Source organism: Oxyura jamaicensis, chromosome 2, assembly GCF_011077185.1.
Source record: "Oxyura jamaicensis isolate SHBP4307 breed ruddy duck chromosome 2, BPBGC_Ojam_1.0, whole genome shotgun sequence".
NCBI classification, from domain to species: domain Eukaryota; kingdom Metazoa; phylum Chordata; class Aves; order Anseriformes; family Anatidae; genus Oxyura; species Oxyura jamaicensis.
In genome coordinates, this window is record NC_048894.1 from 136,501,320 (window position 1) to 136,519,624 (window position 18,305).

Genomic DNA, 18,305 nt, shown 5'->3' on the forward strand with positions numbered 1-18,305 from the left:
TAAAATCATGGGGAGCACTGTAGAGTGATTTGTGGTGGTGTTCCAGCACTTCAGAATTGTGACATTCTTTCCAAATCTGTCAGGAAGATTTCAATTAAGATAATCATTTTTCTTCCCCTCCTTCCACCTTCCCTTGTCCGTTAGTTCTACAGTAATGTAGTTTCAATTTACGATAAGGCAAGACAGCTGGACATGGAGAAGCTTGGCGAAGTTTAAGAGATGAAGGTACATACCTTGAAAAAGTGGGTTCTCTGGAGTTGAACCTGAAGCTTTCAGATGTTGCAGTAACAGTCAATACCCAATGGACTGTATAACTCAGCAGTAAAAAGGAATTAGATTTTTTTTCTCTTTATTTAGTCTAGTTTCTAAGGTGGCAGCTTATTCTGGTCTAGTAGGAGTTAGAGGTTTCAGTTTAAAGAAGATGATATTCTGGCGGCAGGAATAAGAGACCTTTGGTTTACTGTTTTGCCATTCTGACTACCTGAATCACTGCAGCAGGTTGTCTTCTACAAAATGAAAGTGGTATCTCTTAAATGTGTAAAATACTGTCCCCTGAATGTGTGACACTGTAATATCCATGGTACAGCTATGATGGCATCAGATTTTCAACTAGGAAGTATTGGGGCTAGGTGCAGTTTGCTTCTAAATGGAGATGGGGAATAGCTTTCAGACTAGAATTCAGTACGTAGGATTTTAATTTCTGCTGGTGTTAATGTCACTTCTAGTTACACATCAGTTCCTTCATCTGTACTGCTGGGCTAGTGTACTCCATGTGCAGTAGAACACAAGACATTATTTTCAAATATACACTATGAAGTGAAACTATTTAAACATCAACATGTTAAGCTATTAGCATAGTGAATATTACAAGTTATCTTGTGGGAATGATTTTACTTTCTTTCTGTGGTGTAGATCCATAATGTGTATCTTCTTTTGAATAAAAATCAGTTTGGCAACAGAGCCACTGAATAGCTGTATAAACATTGGGGGCAACTTTTACAGACATTGAACTTTTTTTCTGTACATTAGTCATTTCTATGTGATCATTATATAATAATCATATGCAAGGGAAAATAGTATAGAAAATGTTTGTTAGTTTGTTATATACTCTGTTATGCTGCTATATTTGAGACTCCCCAAGGACAGTTCATGCTGCAGGGACAAATTTAAGGTTTGTTGCGTTCTCTAAGTCTAACTCCACTGCAAACCTCTGTTTTTCTATTCTTAACATTATTCCTGAAGTTTTGTATTCATAACTAATGATAATGTCATCCTAGCAGTGAGTTTGTAGTGGCGTCTTTAGCTTATAGCAGGTAGAACACGGATGAGGAAATTAATTTTAATATCTACATTATTTAATGATACAAGAATGAACATCTACAGCTGTGTTCTTGAAGTACTTATTGACTTTAATTTGTGCATTTCATGGTTGATTCAACAGATGAAAATTCATGTTATTGCCAGAAGGGATGGTGATGCATTCCCTCCCTCTTCCCCCTGTGCCAGCAGCTGTATTTATGTAGCCACAGGCAGAGCTGGATCTGGGACCTTACCTGGCTGAAAACTAATACAGGCAGAGAAACAAATGAGTACAAAGAGTAATTTTCTGCTCAGTTAGTTCCAGATTTTGGATGGGAAATGCTGGTTCCCAGACCCTTAGTCAGAGATACCTTAAGTATCTCCAACCATTTAAAAGTGAATTTCCAAAGATCAAATTTCATCTGAACATGGAAACAGATGCAGCCATTTAATTTATATAAAATTTAATTCTTAGCTGGAATCACTGCCCTAAACTATGAAGCAAAATTCTTCCACTGTGATCTTAGCTACGGTAGCTGGTGAGGGTAGAGACAGAAACTTGACAAGTGGTGTAAAGCATGATGTTCCAACGTGCTTCTGGCCTTGTGGTGGTGGAAGAGTTCCTGTAGGCTTTCTCTCTTGATGACTGAATAATTTTTTGTAATATTCGTTATTCCCTTGCAGTATATCTTAAGACAAAGAAATTTCTTACTGCTGAGATAAACAGTCAAAACTGAGATTGTGAAAGTTCCTTCAGTGTTATAGGGTGTGGGTATCACTTACAGAAGATGCAGAATATTCATCCAGAAGATGCAGAATATTCATCCAGCAGAATTTCCATAGAGGCTCTGTGTCACAGTTGTTCTTGGGTTATAGCTGGTTTAGGTCTCTATGAGTACTTGTGGTGGTTTAGGGTAAATTGTTAGTCTGCTTTCTGCAGTACCCTCACTAGATGAACATTTTGTGATACCACTGGCAAACAGAAAAGGGACAACTGATAAAAATGTGTCCTTACCCCCCAGATTTTTGCTCCTTAAGAGTTTCCGTGCCTTTTACACGTTTAAAGAATCACTGTTAATGTAGTGTGGGTGAATTTCACGCTGGTAAAAGTTGGTTCTGTTGTGCCAGGTTTTGAAATTTCTTGGATTTATGGCTTGGATATAAAGGATACTGTACAAGACAGTTTCTTTTACTTTTGTGTCTTTATAAGTATCAGAGGCAGGTGGTGGTGCAGCATCGCAGCGTAAGGTACTGTGAGGGCTCGTGTGTTCAAGGCCTGCTCGTGAGGGGCAAAACTGGTGTTTTAGGGATGTAGCTCAAATCTTTAGCTCAAAGCTTCCCGATATTTTAGTTTTACCAATTTATTATTATTATTGAATAGGACAAAGATACTACTGTGCACCCTTAACCTTGCATTAACATGGGGTTTTTGTCATTACATTTCAGTCATATATATTTGCAGTTGATGTAGTAACCAGCGTAGTTAATTAAAACCACACAGGCTTTATGATTCCAAAGAACATACTCCTTCATGCATTATGTATTATAAAGGAATATAGCTTATTATGCATCAAGGTGTTTAGAGGATGGTGTGGGTTACATAGGCCAAATATATATAACCCACCTACGACACTTCCAAAGTTCTTTCTCATCCACCGTTTCTTCTGTGTTTCTTCTTCTGCACAGTCTAGTATAAGCTATTCAGGTCTGTTCCATACCAGTTCTTTTTGCTTGTGCTTCTGACTGTTCTGCCTCTTGGCTGTTCCCAAGACTTTGTGCACCCTTTCTGTATTTCCTATATTTCGAGATTTATGTTTAGATTTAGATCTGATCTCTGAAAATACTTGTAAGGAGCAGTGTAAGGAAGCTTCCTTCACCCTCATGAGATGCCTCCAGTCCTGTGCAGAGGATTCTCAAGAGAATTTTTTCTTTCTCCTGTCCTCCCACTGTCCAAATTATTTGAGTACCTGTTGATCCTTACTCTAATGTGAAGACTAAAAGCTCTGAAGCTTCTAAGAGTGGATCCTCTGAGTTTAAAATGAGGAAGTAGGAATGGAATATGCCTATCTCTGTTCTGTTTAGTACTGCTTAGTATTATTTCCCTGAGGGAGTAGCGCTACATGATGCGCTCCATATGGTAACTCTGAAGTAGTTAATACCTCTCTGGAGTCCCCTAAGAGTGATGATGAAACCAAATAGGCTAAGTTAACTGTGCTGTGCGCAGTGTTACCCACTTGGATCATGAATCTTGGGAGAAATCCCTGTATTGTTCTGTGTGCTGCCATGTTTGGCTTACTGATTTATAGGTGCCATACTTGTACTTTTTGCAGTATGCAGATAAACCTGCATCTTCCACTGCTTGAAACACTGACTTAAAGGAGGTTTTCAACCTTATTTTTGGAGCTGTGCTGTTTCTACCCTTTCCTTGCCATGGCTCTTCCAAGTGAAGTCCTTTACTATTTCATTTTAAAATTGAAAACTGAAAGGTGGTAATATATCTTTATTTAGTAGGATTTAATTTGCAACTTCAGAAGGGCCTTAATGAATGAACTCTTGAAAGCATGTGATATAAAAGACAAATTCTGGTGTCACTGCAAATGATAAAATTATTGTGAAGAGGAAAAATGTTAGTGAAGTAAACAAGCATTTGGAAGCTTAAGTTGAAATTTTTCATTTCTGAATGTGTTCTACCACTGGTCACCAAATCAGTGAGTGGTACATGGAATCTTGTCCTAGATAAATTTTGCATGCCATACTTTTGAGTATAATGAACTTTAAAGCATGGTTGATTTGAAATTTGACTTAGCTCTTGTTTAAAAGGTACAGAAGATGAAACAGGTTCGGTGATGCAATATCCTACACAGTATATCAATCAAGATCCTTATCTGCATCAAGATGATGATCAGCAACAAGGTTGGGTTTCTTGGGCCTGGTCTTTCGTTCCTGCCATTGTGAGTTATGATGAAGAAGAGAACAATTCTGGTGGAATCGATGATGGAACAACACTCCATCAGCAGAAATCTCAGTCCCTCAAGGATCCTATTATTTCAATTGGATTCTACTGTACAAAGGCAACAGTGACTTTTAAGGTAAGGATTTCTGTGTCATATATGAGTACATTGGTTTGTTGAAGTGCATGAAGACTATGAATGTGTCTACTTCTTGATTTGAGACAAGAGGCAATACATGGATGGAATAACAAAAAAATGGGATGTTGAAAGTTCATTTCACGTCATAATTAGGTGGTATGGTTTGCTATTTGAGGTAGAATTTAACTGCAAACATGTTAATCTTTAAGGGAAAAAGAGAAGGTAATACACTTGGATGAATATTTTTGAGGGGAGAAGCTTAAAAGGCTTTTTGTGGAAGTCTATTGCAGTATTGTATCCATCTTTTGTATTTAGTAATAAAAGAGCTTTAGCTTGGTAGAGCTCGTGCATGAATTCTGGAGATTTTTTTTTTTCTTATATGTGAAAATGTGAATTTAATTGAAATTTATTTTGAAATTTTTTTTTGCTCTAATCAAGTCTCTAAGTAATTGTTGGGCTTTTCTAATACTTTGTTTGCAGAAGGGCATATAGAGCTAGAACAAGATGCTGAATTACACTGACAAAAATTAGAAATTAAGGTGCTGATTTTGTAAAAACACTTTTAATACATGCCTTTTGAGACTTTTGGATGAAGTGCAATACTTTCAGAACCCTTAGATAATGTTTGTGCCTGCTTTATACACTCAGTATCATCAGAACCTCCTGTCCTTCTGCATGTTTGGCTTGCCAGCTGCGCAAAAGCTATTACTTAGAGCGGCTCCATGGCTACTTTCTCTTAGCTTTTTTTGTTTGGTGGCATAGCATAACATTTAGCTGCTCAGCAGCTAGCAGAAAGGATGAAGCCAGTTGCAAGTATTCTGTTCATGTTTTAAGTCTTTAGTCTCCTGGCAAACTTGGTTGCAAAAATTGAAGATGTGAAGTATCAACAAACATTCAGTGATGTTCTTTTGTCAATCTACTTCAGCCTTCATTAAAAAAAAGGCTAAAAATAAATGATGTCGAATGTTTCTTCTGCCTTTAATTAAATATCTGGGACACCAGTAAAAAAATCTCAAAATTCTCATTATCATGGTTCAGATTGGTCTTTCTTTTGTGCTTTGTCATACAGTATTAACTTTATGTACTCTTTCCGCATGTGAGAAAACTTGTTAAAACAATAGGAACATTTTTTTTGAACAGAATTTGCTGGATTGGGTTTTCCTAATGTTTCTTTGGCAAGCTTGTGCATTTTATATTAGGAAGTGATAAAAACTGTTTAAAATATAACATCTTAAATTCTATAAATTTTAAATGTGAAGTATGAGATGAATATGGTGACAGTTAGGAAGAAAACGGAATTCATTGTTCTACTTGCATGCAAAGAATGTATGGAATTAATTTGTGGTTCGTATTTTGGTTAAAAAATAAGGTCAAGTTTCTGCATTAGCATTCTGAACAGTTGATAGCATTCCAGCTAAAAATCATGCCAAATTAAATGTTGCATTTTCTAATAATGGTGAAAATGATTCTTGTAATGTCTGAGTTCTTTTAATCAATTAATTGCTTTTCCTCTACAATAATTGCACACAGCTGAAGGGTGATCAGTGATTTTTTTAAAATCCAATTTCCATGGACATTTGGATTACAAAATTTTACTTTGAAACAACAACCATGTGTATCAAGTCTCAAAAATAATAATGAGAGCTTGTGGATATTTTATATAGAAATTAGAACTATTTATGCTGTTCAACATAATTATTTTTTTAATGCAAAAGTCTTGAATATTTTGTACCTGTCTTCTCCCTTTCTTTTAGCTCCAGCTTATATGCTTTTTAAGCAGAGAGCATGTGTATTAGCACTTTAAATTTTTATATTGTAATCATGCAAGAAATATGAATGCATGTTTCTCTGAATTGCCATGACAAGAAACAAAAATAAGTATGATTGCAATTCAAAACATTTCCTTAATATTGTCATGCTGTCTAATTTTTTTGCTGGGAAGAATAAATAATATATTTATGGATTTTTACAGCAATTTACAAACTAATTTGATACCACGTTAATAATGTAGCTGCATATCTGTTTCATCTTTTCACATAGTTTCTCTTTAGATAAGCAAACTAAAAGTTCTGTAGTGGATTTTTGTTATGGCATACTTCAACCAGAAGTTGAATATGAGAAGTTCTAATATGGATAATGTGTTACAGCTGTTGAACTGCACCTGCTTCCTGCTTGTTAATAAATTTTGGCCATAGTTTAATTTGTCCTCATCAGTTCTGTATATTAATGACATTACTGCTGTTTAATACTAATGCAGAGTTTTATAAAGTGTTTATCCTATTGTTTTGCAGCTTACTGAAATGCAAGCTGAAAGTAGTTATTATAGCCCTCAGAAAGTAAAATCCAAAGAAGTTATATGCTGGGAACAAGAAGGAACCACGGTTGAGGTAATTCTTTTGTTGACTTTTTTATTCATTGTAAATAATTTCTAAGACAAAACACTTTGAATTACTTCATTACTGATTTTCATATTCTGCTATATTAGATGTGTTTGTGTAATAATCACATAGGTAGGAAGAAGGGGTTACTTTTGGTGTCTGACCACCATAGCACTAGAAATTGAAACTTTATATACATCCTATTTGATTAACTGGCTGTTTATTTAAGTACTAAATGTGAACATATTCTAGTTCACTTTTTTAATCTTTTCTGTTTCTCATGGACTGGAATTCTTCAAAATACCACATTTTTTCCCCTACTAGGTCCTTATGAAAGGTGAACGTTTCTTTGATTGCCAAATAGGTTTTGTTGGCTGCCAAGCCATGTGCCTTAAAGGAATTATGGGAATTAAAGACTTTGAAGAGAACACGAATAGGAATGATGAAGTGAGTATATTACAATAGTAATTGACTTGTTGAATACAGCAGTTATGGTATGCTTCATTAAAATATTTGGGTGCCGGAGTTGGAAAAGCTGGTGTTATCAGTTGTGAATAAGTTCTTTAGATGTGTCACTGGAATATAGAACTCAATGCCTTATGTTTTGCAGCTTCTCACTCTCAGATGTTTGTCGTCTTTTCAACCCTAAGGATAAGACTTCTTTTTGTCAACCCCACTTACACCCTATTATTATGTTTTCATACTTTGATTCTGTATAGGAAATTAAATCACAGTTAAATTTTTTGAAAGTACTTAAATCAACAGAAGGTTCAGAAGGGAAGAAATATAAATCTGATACACTAAGGATAATAGAGTTGAAACTGAAATAGTGAACAAGTATGTTTCATCCTTTTTCAATGGCATTGATGGTGTGAAGTGAAAAGGTGTATTAATTACTGTATTTTCGGTAGAAGCAAAACTTAAATTACTTAGTAAGACAAACTCAGGTATTTATATGAACTACTGTTAAAAAAAATAGTGAATGGATGCATGAAATTGTAAATTTAATAGTAGGGATTTTTAGTTGAGCTACAGATAAAACAGTGCCATATTGTAGTGGAGAACTACATTTAAGCAAAATTAGCCAACTACAGACCTGTTAGCATGATACTAGTTCCCTGTAAATTCTTAGAAAGTATTTTAAGGAGAAATATCAAAAATATCAAAAACGTCAAAAATATTAAAAACAATATAAAGCAAACAGATTAAGGTAAAATATACTGTTATTTGGAAAATCGTTAAATACTGTGATGGTATTTACAAATACAAAATACAAATGGTTTGGGTCATGTTCTTGTACTGTCCCTGTGAGAGCAGTATGGCTTGTCATCTATTCTCAAGTGTTTGTACACAAATACATGAAGTAGAAAAAGTGAAGAATTAGGTGTTCTTACGTAGCTGTAGAACGTGATATTGTTGGGAATACAGAAGTGTGGTGGGATGCAATATCTGACTGGTATGCTGCAGCCAGTAGTTAGAGGGTTTGCCAGAAGAACAGTCTTGGGAGACAAGGATAAGCCATCTGTAGGAGATGCTCTGCTGGCCTTGTTACAGACAAGGAAAACCTGGCTGGGGATTTGACAGTGAATGGCAGCCTTGCCTGCAGGACCTGTGAGACTGAAGTTTAAAATTGTGAGTGAAGTAAGCAAGATGAATAGTAGATTGGTGTCCTTTGGATTTAGAAGAGCAGGTTTTGGCAGGATCTTGTGGAATAGTGCTCTAACGGGCAAAGAGACTTAGGGAAACCTGGTTGAGTTTCAAGGATAGCATTCTTCAAGCACAAGAAGCTCCTTCTGATGTGCAAAAAAATAAAGTATGGCAGAAGTCCAGCATACATGAACAAAAAAAACTCCTGACAGTACTAAAAAAAAAAAAAAAAAAAAGAAGAAGAAGAAGCGTATCTTAAACTGCAGCATGCAAAACTGCAGAAGAGGAACCCATTCCCTGGTAGTGGGCTGTGCTTACATGGCCAAGTAGCTAGCTGCCTGAGGAAAAACTAACAACCATATTCAGGACGTGTGTTGACTGTAGCAAGGCCTTTGAAACAGTCTCCCACACAGTTCTTACTCCCAAATCAGTGAGATATTGATTAGGTAAGTTGGGTGAAAAAGTGTCTGGACTGCAATGCTCAAAAGAGGTATCAAGTCCAACTGGTGTCTGCCTGCTTACTTGTGGCATCCTTCAGGGATCTGTACTAAGCCCATAGCGTTTAACATCCTTTCTAAAGACTGGAAGAGATTCCTTCCAACCTAAATTGTACAATGTTTCTATGGGCCTCCCTTTGTACACTGTGATTTTGCAATCTGAGTTGTTCTTCCAGATTTATATTGTGTTACTATTCTCCAGAGTTTTACTGGTTATCAAGAGGGGAGTTTTCCCTTCTTCTCTTTTTGCCACATGCTGCAGTGTACGTCCTGATTTCTGGGAGGATTTCCCCCACTAGTCTTTTGGGAAGCTCTGGGTATTGGCCATGTTGCAGTGTACTGGTGCTTGTAGAAACTAATTTCCTCAGTTGTGTTTTTACAACTCTCCCCCGGCCCTTGCCTTGTTGTGAGTGCCCAGGACCCTCTTTCCCTTTCTCTTTTCATTCCTGTCAAGTCTGGTGGCTCCTTTAGTTGACCCCCTCATCTCCTTTCTCTGTTAGCCTGTTGTGTTGGTTTAACTGAAGGAGAGTGACTGGGAGGGCAGATGTGTCCTCATGAACTAGTGTTGCTAGATAGCTGAACCACTGCATCCCTGGCTTAATACTCTTGTTTAAGGGTAATTGCCTAAATTTTGGATTGTGGTTGGTGAGTGCGTGAATGAATTTCCTGAAGACTAGTTGATAAAGGACTTGGGGCATTGCTCTTTTTTCTATTTCCTACTACCCTCTAGGCTGGGAATTCAAGAAAATCCCTGCTTTTTAGGAACAGATGTTGCTGGCACTGCTTCACTTGTCCTCTTTCTGTACTGTTACAGCTGGGACATCTTGCCTTTCATACAGGTTCCAGCTTTGTTTTGTGAGGTCAAGAATAGATGGTTGGCAAAAATCAATCTCACACATATTCCCTGTTTGAAGGAGTAACTCTTGGTAGTAAGGTGGTGTTGACTTTAGAAGGTTAGAGGATATAGGATTTGGAGAAGAAATGTAAAACTCCAAAGAAAGAAAGAAGAACGTTCAAGTAGCAAGTGGGTCATACATTGAGAGAACTACTTATTATGAAGCATCTGAAAGGCATTGGTCAGTCAGAAATAGAGGATGTAGTGACAAGATCATGCGGACTTAAAAGGATGGAGACTTCAGAGTAACAACTATCTAAATTTATTTTCTGTTAAAACTAGTATGTATTCTGTATTATTAGTGTATGCTATTAGCCCAGGCTGTTTTTATTACCTTGAAAATGGGGTGGGAGTGGACAGGAACATCAGCGTTATTTAACCTAAATTATTTTAATTGTCTTACCTTTATTTGTGATGAAATATGTGACTGGAGTAGGGGTGCCCTCTTTAATATTCTCTTGAGGGATTGACATCATGTCATAATTGTGTTATGACAGAATTGAAACTGCTCTGTTAACTTGACTTTTTTTTTCTTCCCTTGCCTTATTATGTTTGACTACTTGATGAAGGAGGCCTATTTCTTTAATTGTGGAGAAAATCTGAGTGCAAAAGGGATGACATACCTTACCAATTCACTGTTTGATTACAGAAGTCCAGAAAATAATAGTATTCGTGCAGAATTTATATTGGATGCAGCTCATCATAAGGTCAGAGAATTACTTTTTTCTTTCAAAAACATTTTCTAATGCTCTCTAATGAATTTCTAATTATGTTTGGATGTGTACTCTTAGACTGATTTACTTTACTTGGTCATGTGTAACTGAATCTTACTTTGCAGATGGCCAAAAAAATGATAAACCTATTTGTATTCAAAAAGAAGGCAACAAAAACACATGTCCAAAAGAAACCTTAAAACCCCTCCTATCTTGAACGCTAAATCTAATGCCATCGTTTTCAAAAGTGCTAACTACAAAACATCTACAGGGGAAAAAAAAAGATGACAGAAGTGCTAGCAAAAGGTCAAGCTTACCGACATACTTGTTTAAACCAAACAAATAGTTTGTGGCCTTCAAACTGAGAAAGTCTTTCCTGGAAACCAGCTCTGGCAACTTGTTAATTTTATTGTCAGTGAGTGCCATATTCTTAGATACTGTATTCTTACGTATTATTCTTACATCCTTCTACGTAGGAGTCCTGCTAATTCTGCCTTTGATAGAGACAACTTTTCAGTCATGAATAGTCTGTTGTAACTTATGCAGTAAAACTTTATTCCCTGGCTGCGATTTTTTTTTAAAGACTGTATGCAGTGACCAAGGTGGTCCTTTCCAGGTGTTTTCATAGGTGCTGTTAAGTGCTCTGTGTAATTGTACTGGCAAAGCCATTTAGAATTTTGAATATATCTATTTTATTTTAAATTTAAATTTTATTATTTTCACCTTTTTAGTACTACTGATGAAGACTCCCTTAAAGTAAAATTAATTAGTGAAATCCCAATCACTCATATATATTCATTGTCCATAGTTTTAAGATTTACTTGAGCTGCCTTCGATGCTTTTATGATTTGCCTATCATTTGGCAAGTAAGAAAGCAAATTTGATGTGTAGTAATGGAATAGCTTACATATAAATCCCGGTGATGACAAAGTCTTGCTCAGATTACTACTGTTTGAAGATAAAAACACCATATTCCGTAAAAAATGAGAATAAATGAGCTTCACTTTTGAATGTAATTAATTAGGCAGATATGTTGGATGTAAGAGGTCAAGTGAAGAATATTTACTCCATTAAAGGTACTAATTAACTAGATGTTATTGATGAATTGGTCAGTGTGTCCGCTGGAATTATGGATGTGCCTTTGTGTGGCCTCAAATAGAAGTTACATTACCTATCGGAAAGGTGAATTCTTTGGGATAACCTCTGTCCTTTTGTTTTGATAAGCCTTTCCGTGTGTTGATGCCCAAATCCAAACACGAATATATCTCTCCCATACCAGCCTATCAGTTGGTAATCTCAAGATTCTTTCCTTATACAACATTTTCTTTGTTTGCTTTGCTTTGTTGGTAGGAGACATACACAGAGATAGCTGGAATGCAGAGGTTTGGGGCTTTCTACATGGATTACTTGTACACAATGGAAAGCACTGGTGGCAAAGGTACCTTTTTTCTTTGTTTACCCTGTTAAATAATAGAAACAAAGACTCTTCAGACTGAGTTAGTCCTTGACCAGCTGTCCTCTAACTTACCTTAGATTTGCCATCAGGTTCATAGCAAAAATGGCTTCATCTGCATCAGTGTGTTTAGCTGTTGTGTTTATTGATGATTTATTGACGTTCTTACTTTTATTTCTGCCTAAATAATTGAGATGATATGTTTTATAGTTAGTGGCTAAACTGAAAGTAATTTTCAAGTAGCAGTGATAAAATTCATGAAGTATGATGTCTTTTAAAAAAAGTTACTATTATTATTAACTTTGGAAAACAAATGTTTTGAGAAACCCTGGAATTATGTTGATCATCCATGTGATACAGAAGATGAAGGGTACTCTCATTTTCTCCAGTGAAGAAAATGCAAGGGAGAGAGAACTATACCTTTAGAATTACTCACCTGAAAGTATACGTGAAGGTGGCATTTATGGTTGCAGAGATGATGTTGGGGAGAAATAATCTTTAAATATAAATATCTCAAACATTGTTGTAAGCAAATATTACTCTAAACCATGCAGGCACAGGTATTTGCTAATTTTAAGTCATTTTGGAGATTTCTATCAATTTGATTCTAAATCTTAGGCAATACTGTGGGTTCGATGCAGTAAGTGTATCTACTTTTGTGAGTGTCACAAAAAACAACAGAATAAAGGAGTTAATATGTCAGTAAGTAATATATGTGTATGTATACGTATATACATATGTATCTGTGTATATAGATATTCTTAAAAATGAATTGCAGTGTGATTCCCCCACCCTTGGGGAGATTGTCATTTACAGCTACTGTTGTGCAGTCCTACTAAGTAATGTTTTCTTCCCCACCTGTGTACTTATTACCATGAACACCATCTCTATGGATGTCTGGGAACTTCTGGCTTTCGTGACTAAACTTTTATTTGTTCTTGCTACCTAGCCCAATTCATCAGAAGGGTTTGTCTCATTTTTGTGTCTATTTTTATCTTCTAAGTGAAGTCTGAGGTCTTAAATGTTTTTGATTTGGGGATTAATTAGACATTAAATATAAAAGGAGTAGGAAAGAAATTTCCAATTTGGTTAGAGGATGGATCATGCGAAGCTTGCAAACAGAAATAAGCGATGCAATTGCTTTCGATAGTTGAGGGATAGAGTAGGTAATTTAACAGTTCTTTCCCAGCCCTGAGGCTTTCCTGTCTGCTTACCATGCATGTGATTTAAAGCTGAGAAAATATACATGAAGTCAAGCTTCTACTGCAGTACATTTCTGTTTTTAATAAAGAAATAACCGCTTACATGCACACAGTACTTTTATTTAAGGAAGTTGAAGACCAGGATAGACTTCATCTCTTTTTTGACTTTTGGTATTGAAATTTGTATATGCATAGATACTCGATTATGAGGAAAACTTGATTATGTGTAATATTTTGCCTTGTTTTTTCTGAACACACAAGGAATCTTACAACATAACTATTCCTGACTGTAACTGCTCAGAAATTGCTCAACTCAAAAGCACTTATTTTTAGCTCAAGGCCAGACTACTTTCTTTTCCTCAGTTTCTCCTCTGTTTCTTTCAGTTTCCTTTTTCAGGGGCTTGATATGCATTTTCTACATCAGTCACTAGGAAAACACCTCAGAAAATGTAGCTTGGCTTCCTATCAAGCCTTCCTGGATGTTTTTATTTCATTGTTGTTCTTATAATTTCAGCTGTCTGACTACATAAAGGAATAGGATAGTTAATAGTTTAAATAGTGGCTGTACCTATAGAATTAAGAATTTTAAACCGTAAGTTTTCAAATACATTTGTTTCTCTGAAAAGCAGATGACATTTTGTGTTAGTTGTTTTCTAGCTAATTTTCCGCATAGAACATCAAATAGTTATTTAATAAATAGAACATGAACAAATAGAAGTAAATAATCTCTTTTAAAATGAATATATAGATATTTCAGAACTCTGATAATATAAATCTTGCTACGTTTTAAATACATGGTGTTTAAACTTTTAAACAAATACTTTTGTACATTTTACTATTTCTATTTGACATTAAGTATGCTTTTAGTTACAATCAGTGCATGCCATTTTCCCCTAAAAAAACAACACAGCTTACATTATAGGGAGGCAGTTACTGTGATTGTAAGATTTTTATCTATTGAGGCAATTTTGGTTTGACACCTTCTTTGCCCCTTTAACCTTTTTCTGAAGCATACAATTACTGATTAAACCACAAGTACCTCCTGGATAACATTAACCTCAGGAGTTTCATCTGTCATTTATAGAAATATATTAATGACTTTTAGTATTCTGAATAAAAACAGGATAGTGAGTCATGTACAGTAGTTCTATTTTGAAATTCTTCCTGTCTTTCCCCTCTATTTTTCTATTTTTTTGCTTTGCATTTCAATACAAATCAGTAATTTTGCTGAAGCGTAGTATATCAGTTTCATCGAGTACTGATTTGCATGACCTACGGACCTAACGGAGTGTAATTCTGAAGTTGCTTTGTTTATAATGCGTATCTATCCATTTTGGTGGCATGTTTGTTTTGCAGCACTCTGATTTGAAGCTTTTTGTCAACTAGAATTAGACAAAAGGTTTATGGAGGGCTGAATACCCAGTGACTAGTAACCTGATTTTCCTTTACGCATCTGTGAAGTTTAAAAAGTAACCTGTAAGCACTGACTTCTATAGAACTGATGGAATTTCTACTCTCGTTCTTTTTGCACTTAGTTATGGAAAAGTTGCATTTAATTATAAAGTGGTTTGTATAAATTCTATCACTTCGATGTATTATCCATACACGTAGTAAGTGCAAGTTTTTTTTTTTACATTTTAAAAGTAGGCTATTTTTCAAGGCTTTTGGCCCTGATGTTTTTTATGTGAGATTATGATTTTTTACACCTCCTGATAGTGTTCATCTGAACTGGATACAAGATGGAATTGGAAGGAATGACAATTTTTTTTTTTTTTTGTATAGGTTAAATGGTCTGAAAATCCATTTAATCTTGTGGTTATTTTGCCAGACTGTTGGTTTTGTGTCATGGTTTGCAAGACATTTAATATTTAGTGCTTGTATTGGAACAATGAAGATGCTACCAAAATGATGAATTATAAGGGAAAAAAGTGAAGTTTTGCAAACTAAGTGTTTGAGGGCTGAAGGTATTTAGTTTTTTTTTTTTTTACTAGCCATATGCAACAGGAAAACTGAAGTGTCTGAAATTTGCATAATTTAACTGGAGAATTTCAAATATGTTAAGAGAAAAGTAAGCATACTGTTTTATGGTTGACAGATGGCCTATATACACTGAATGTGTGATTTTGGTCTACTTCATTATCCTACATCTATATCAGAAAAATGATAGTTCTCCTTTGATTGGTACACTAGTAGCTATTTTGAACACAGAGGTTATAGACCTTTTGATGCAGAGACTTACCAACCCTTTTATCCCTGTGGTGGTCCTTCTAAAAAATTGTCTGAGACACAATGATTAAAGAAGTTTTCATTCTCCCTGCCCATGCTTTACCTCATCACGGAATGGAAGGAAGGGTTTATCTTCAATTGTCAGTCTGGTTTTAAGTGTTGAACAGCACAGCTGTCACTGGCACCTGGGGTTAAGTTTCTACAAAAGTTTGGATATTGTTAAAGAATCCTAAGCTTGGAAGATACAAAGATAATAAAAAGGTCCCTCATTGACTAGGTTACACTGTGCGTGCTGTTGAGGCAAAATCTTGTCCTGTTTGTTCAGCATTTGACAGGAATAGTCTTTGTTTAAATAATATGTTAAGACAGTCATAGTATATTAACGTGTTCAGTTTTCATTGTTATATTTTCTGTATGATAAGTCTGTGATCACAGGATTTGAAACAAAAGTAACTGACAAAGTTATAATTTTGTTATGTCTGGTTGTTTGGTGTAATTATTATTTATACAACTTTTGTAGTTTCTGGGAATCAGCAAGACCTTTCTTCAGTAAAGAATGAAGACTTTGGAAATGTTCAGGAGATGTCTACGAAAAGCCTCATTGTAGGTCCACTCAATCTCCGATTGGACAGCAGTGCTGTACACCGGATAATGAAAATGATAGTGTGCGCTCTGGAACACGAATACGAGCCATATAGCAGAACTAAGCCAGGTTTGCTCCTGTTGCATATACACAAATGCATAGAATTAAATCAGAGGAACTTCAGTGCTTTGAAGTTACTAATTGCAAATAGTTAAACTTTAAAATTGCCAGAGGATTTTACCAGTGCAAAGAGCAACATTTTAAATAAAAATGAAACATTGTGGTATCCCCATCAATGCTGTCTATACCTCTGACACAATTTCAGACTATCTGAAGCCATTTGATTCAAGTCTCTTGTGTGGAGGGCTTATTTCATTGACAACTTCCCCTTATTTTTGGAGTCTAAGAGAAGAAAGAATGTATTTATTTGTTTGAAATAATACTTATGGGAGAAAATGAATAGAAACAAGCTATGCTAAAACTGTTAGGATGAGTTCCTTTACATAAAAATGAGAAAGAGTTGTACAGTTTTCTCATGTCCAAACCTTGGATTTCAAAGTGAGGACGATGCAGTTACTGTTGCATTTAGCCTTATATAAAACTAGTGTATAATACAACATTGATTCAACATTGATTCATACATGTATTAAATATGAAGGGACAAAAAAATGCTTTTTACTTTTTGCTAGTTCCTAACTGTTTCTGAAAAAGCCACTGTTGGAGATACGTGTTTTAGTCAGGCTTATGTAATCTTGGTTTATTTTAGACCTTGTGGATGGAAATAGAACTATGCCAAGCTCAGAAGAAGTAGCATCGTTGGAGGAATACATTCCCACTCGACTCACAACATTCACCATTCTTAAGTGTACAATTATAATCCCTGTGGCAGAATTCAATTTACTAGACCACTTGATGCCCGTAATAATGGGTGAGAAGGTATGTACTCGCCAATGCTTACTCAGTTTTTTATATTAGCATGTGCTCTTTCATAGAATTATTAAGGCTAAGATATATGAAGTTGTAGCATCAAACGCCTATTGCCTTAATAATAGGCCTAGGTGCATCTCTGCTTTTTCATCTCTGACTGTCTTAATGAAAAATACTGAAAATTGAAACTATGCCTATCCTGGGGTGGAGCTGTATAATTTTCTCACTGAACTATTATTTGATGTGCTAGATGTATTAATGAGTTTTTAATTAGCTTGGTGCCCACCAGCCTTCCCTTCATATATGCAAGACCAGTGGTGTGTGGGGTAACTAGCTAGACTTGTTAAAATGGAAGGCATGCACTAGTGGGAAATTAACATTTGGAGGGAAAAAAAAAAATGATAGAATGGTTTTGTGTTGTTTTAAGTCATCAGACTTAAAAAGAAGTAGCTATGACTTCAAAGTTTTTTTAGGAAACCTTTTGCATCAGAAAGGTACCTGTTGTCATTTTGCCATTCAGGTTTTCCCTTACTTGGTCAAATAAGAAATCTTTGATTACATATGCTCTATAAAGACTTCACAGATGTAACATGTAGCTCTGTGTGTTCAAGTCCCAGCTGGGATGACTTCAGGCTGTTAATGGTAGATTGTACCATGTTTGATCTGGTCACTTAAGCTGTACAGGGAATCAGTTTTTGCTCTGATTGTTAATGATCCCTCTGAATGTTCAAGACAGTGTGAATATGAGGAGAATTCCTAATCTGGATCCAGAACTGATCAGAGGGGTCTGTCAGACTGGAAAATACTGGGAATGAACTAGGTACAGGGAAAGCATGCTTTATAAAATACAGGGAATGACCCTGAAGTGGTCAGGCAGTTGGACGATATGATCTTTAAGGGTTTCTTCTAACTGAACTGTTCTATTCTAAGTCACATAAATGTATTTAAAACAGCAAAAAGCCCACTCACTAAAAACAAGAAGCCCATGATTAAGATTTTTGTAAATTCTCTGTCTTTGAAAGAGAGCCCAAATTTGTTTCATCGTTTCGTTATATGTAGTAGAATTTCAGCTAAAGAATCCTGTATGGTTTTCACTCCTACAGGACTCCTTCTTCCTCTGTGTGTGAAATCAACATGCTATAGGGATCCATTGGTGTTTTTTAATGAATACTTACTGTTAGTTTTACCTCTGGCTGCAGAAGCAGAAAGGATGAGAAAAGAGACTGGAAGAAGAAAATTCTGAATTGAGTTAAATTTGTATGAATTCTTGTCTGACACTAAACACTTGCAATGTGTTTTTTACAAGGGGCTACTAACTAAGTTCTCTGTACTTGCAGATGAGGTGTTTTGTTTTTTTAGTGGGATGTATCTTGTAGAAGTTCTCAGAAGTTGTTAC

The 18,305-nt window shown here is 35.6% G+C and overlaps 1 protein-coding gene across 8 annotated transcripts in view; it reads left to right on the forward strand.

The window, feature by feature from the left end:
• VPS13B (vacuolar protein sorting 13 homolog B) overlaps nt 1-18,305 on the forward strand; it is a 468,066-nt gene that overhangs the window by 57,658 nt on the left and 392,103 nt on the right. For all 8 annotated transcript variants that reach the window (XM_035319261.1, XM_035319264.1, XM_035319260.1 and 5 more), the window contains 7 exons: nt 4,120-4,388; nt 6,680-6,775; nt 7,091-7,213; nt 10,375-10,512; nt 11,869-11,956; nt 15,920-16,111; nt 16,749-16,918. In XM_035319261.1, coding sequence (XP_035175152.1) covers nt 4,120-4,388; nt 6,680-6,775; nt 7,091-7,213; nt 10,375-10,512; nt 11,869-11,956; nt 15,920-16,111; nt 16,749-16,918 — 1,076 coding nt within the window. The remainder of the gene's footprint in view (nt 1-4,119; nt 4,389-6,679; nt 6,776-7,090; nt 7,214-10,374; nt 10,513-11,868; nt 11,957-15,919; nt 16,112-16,748; nt 16,919-18,305) is intronic.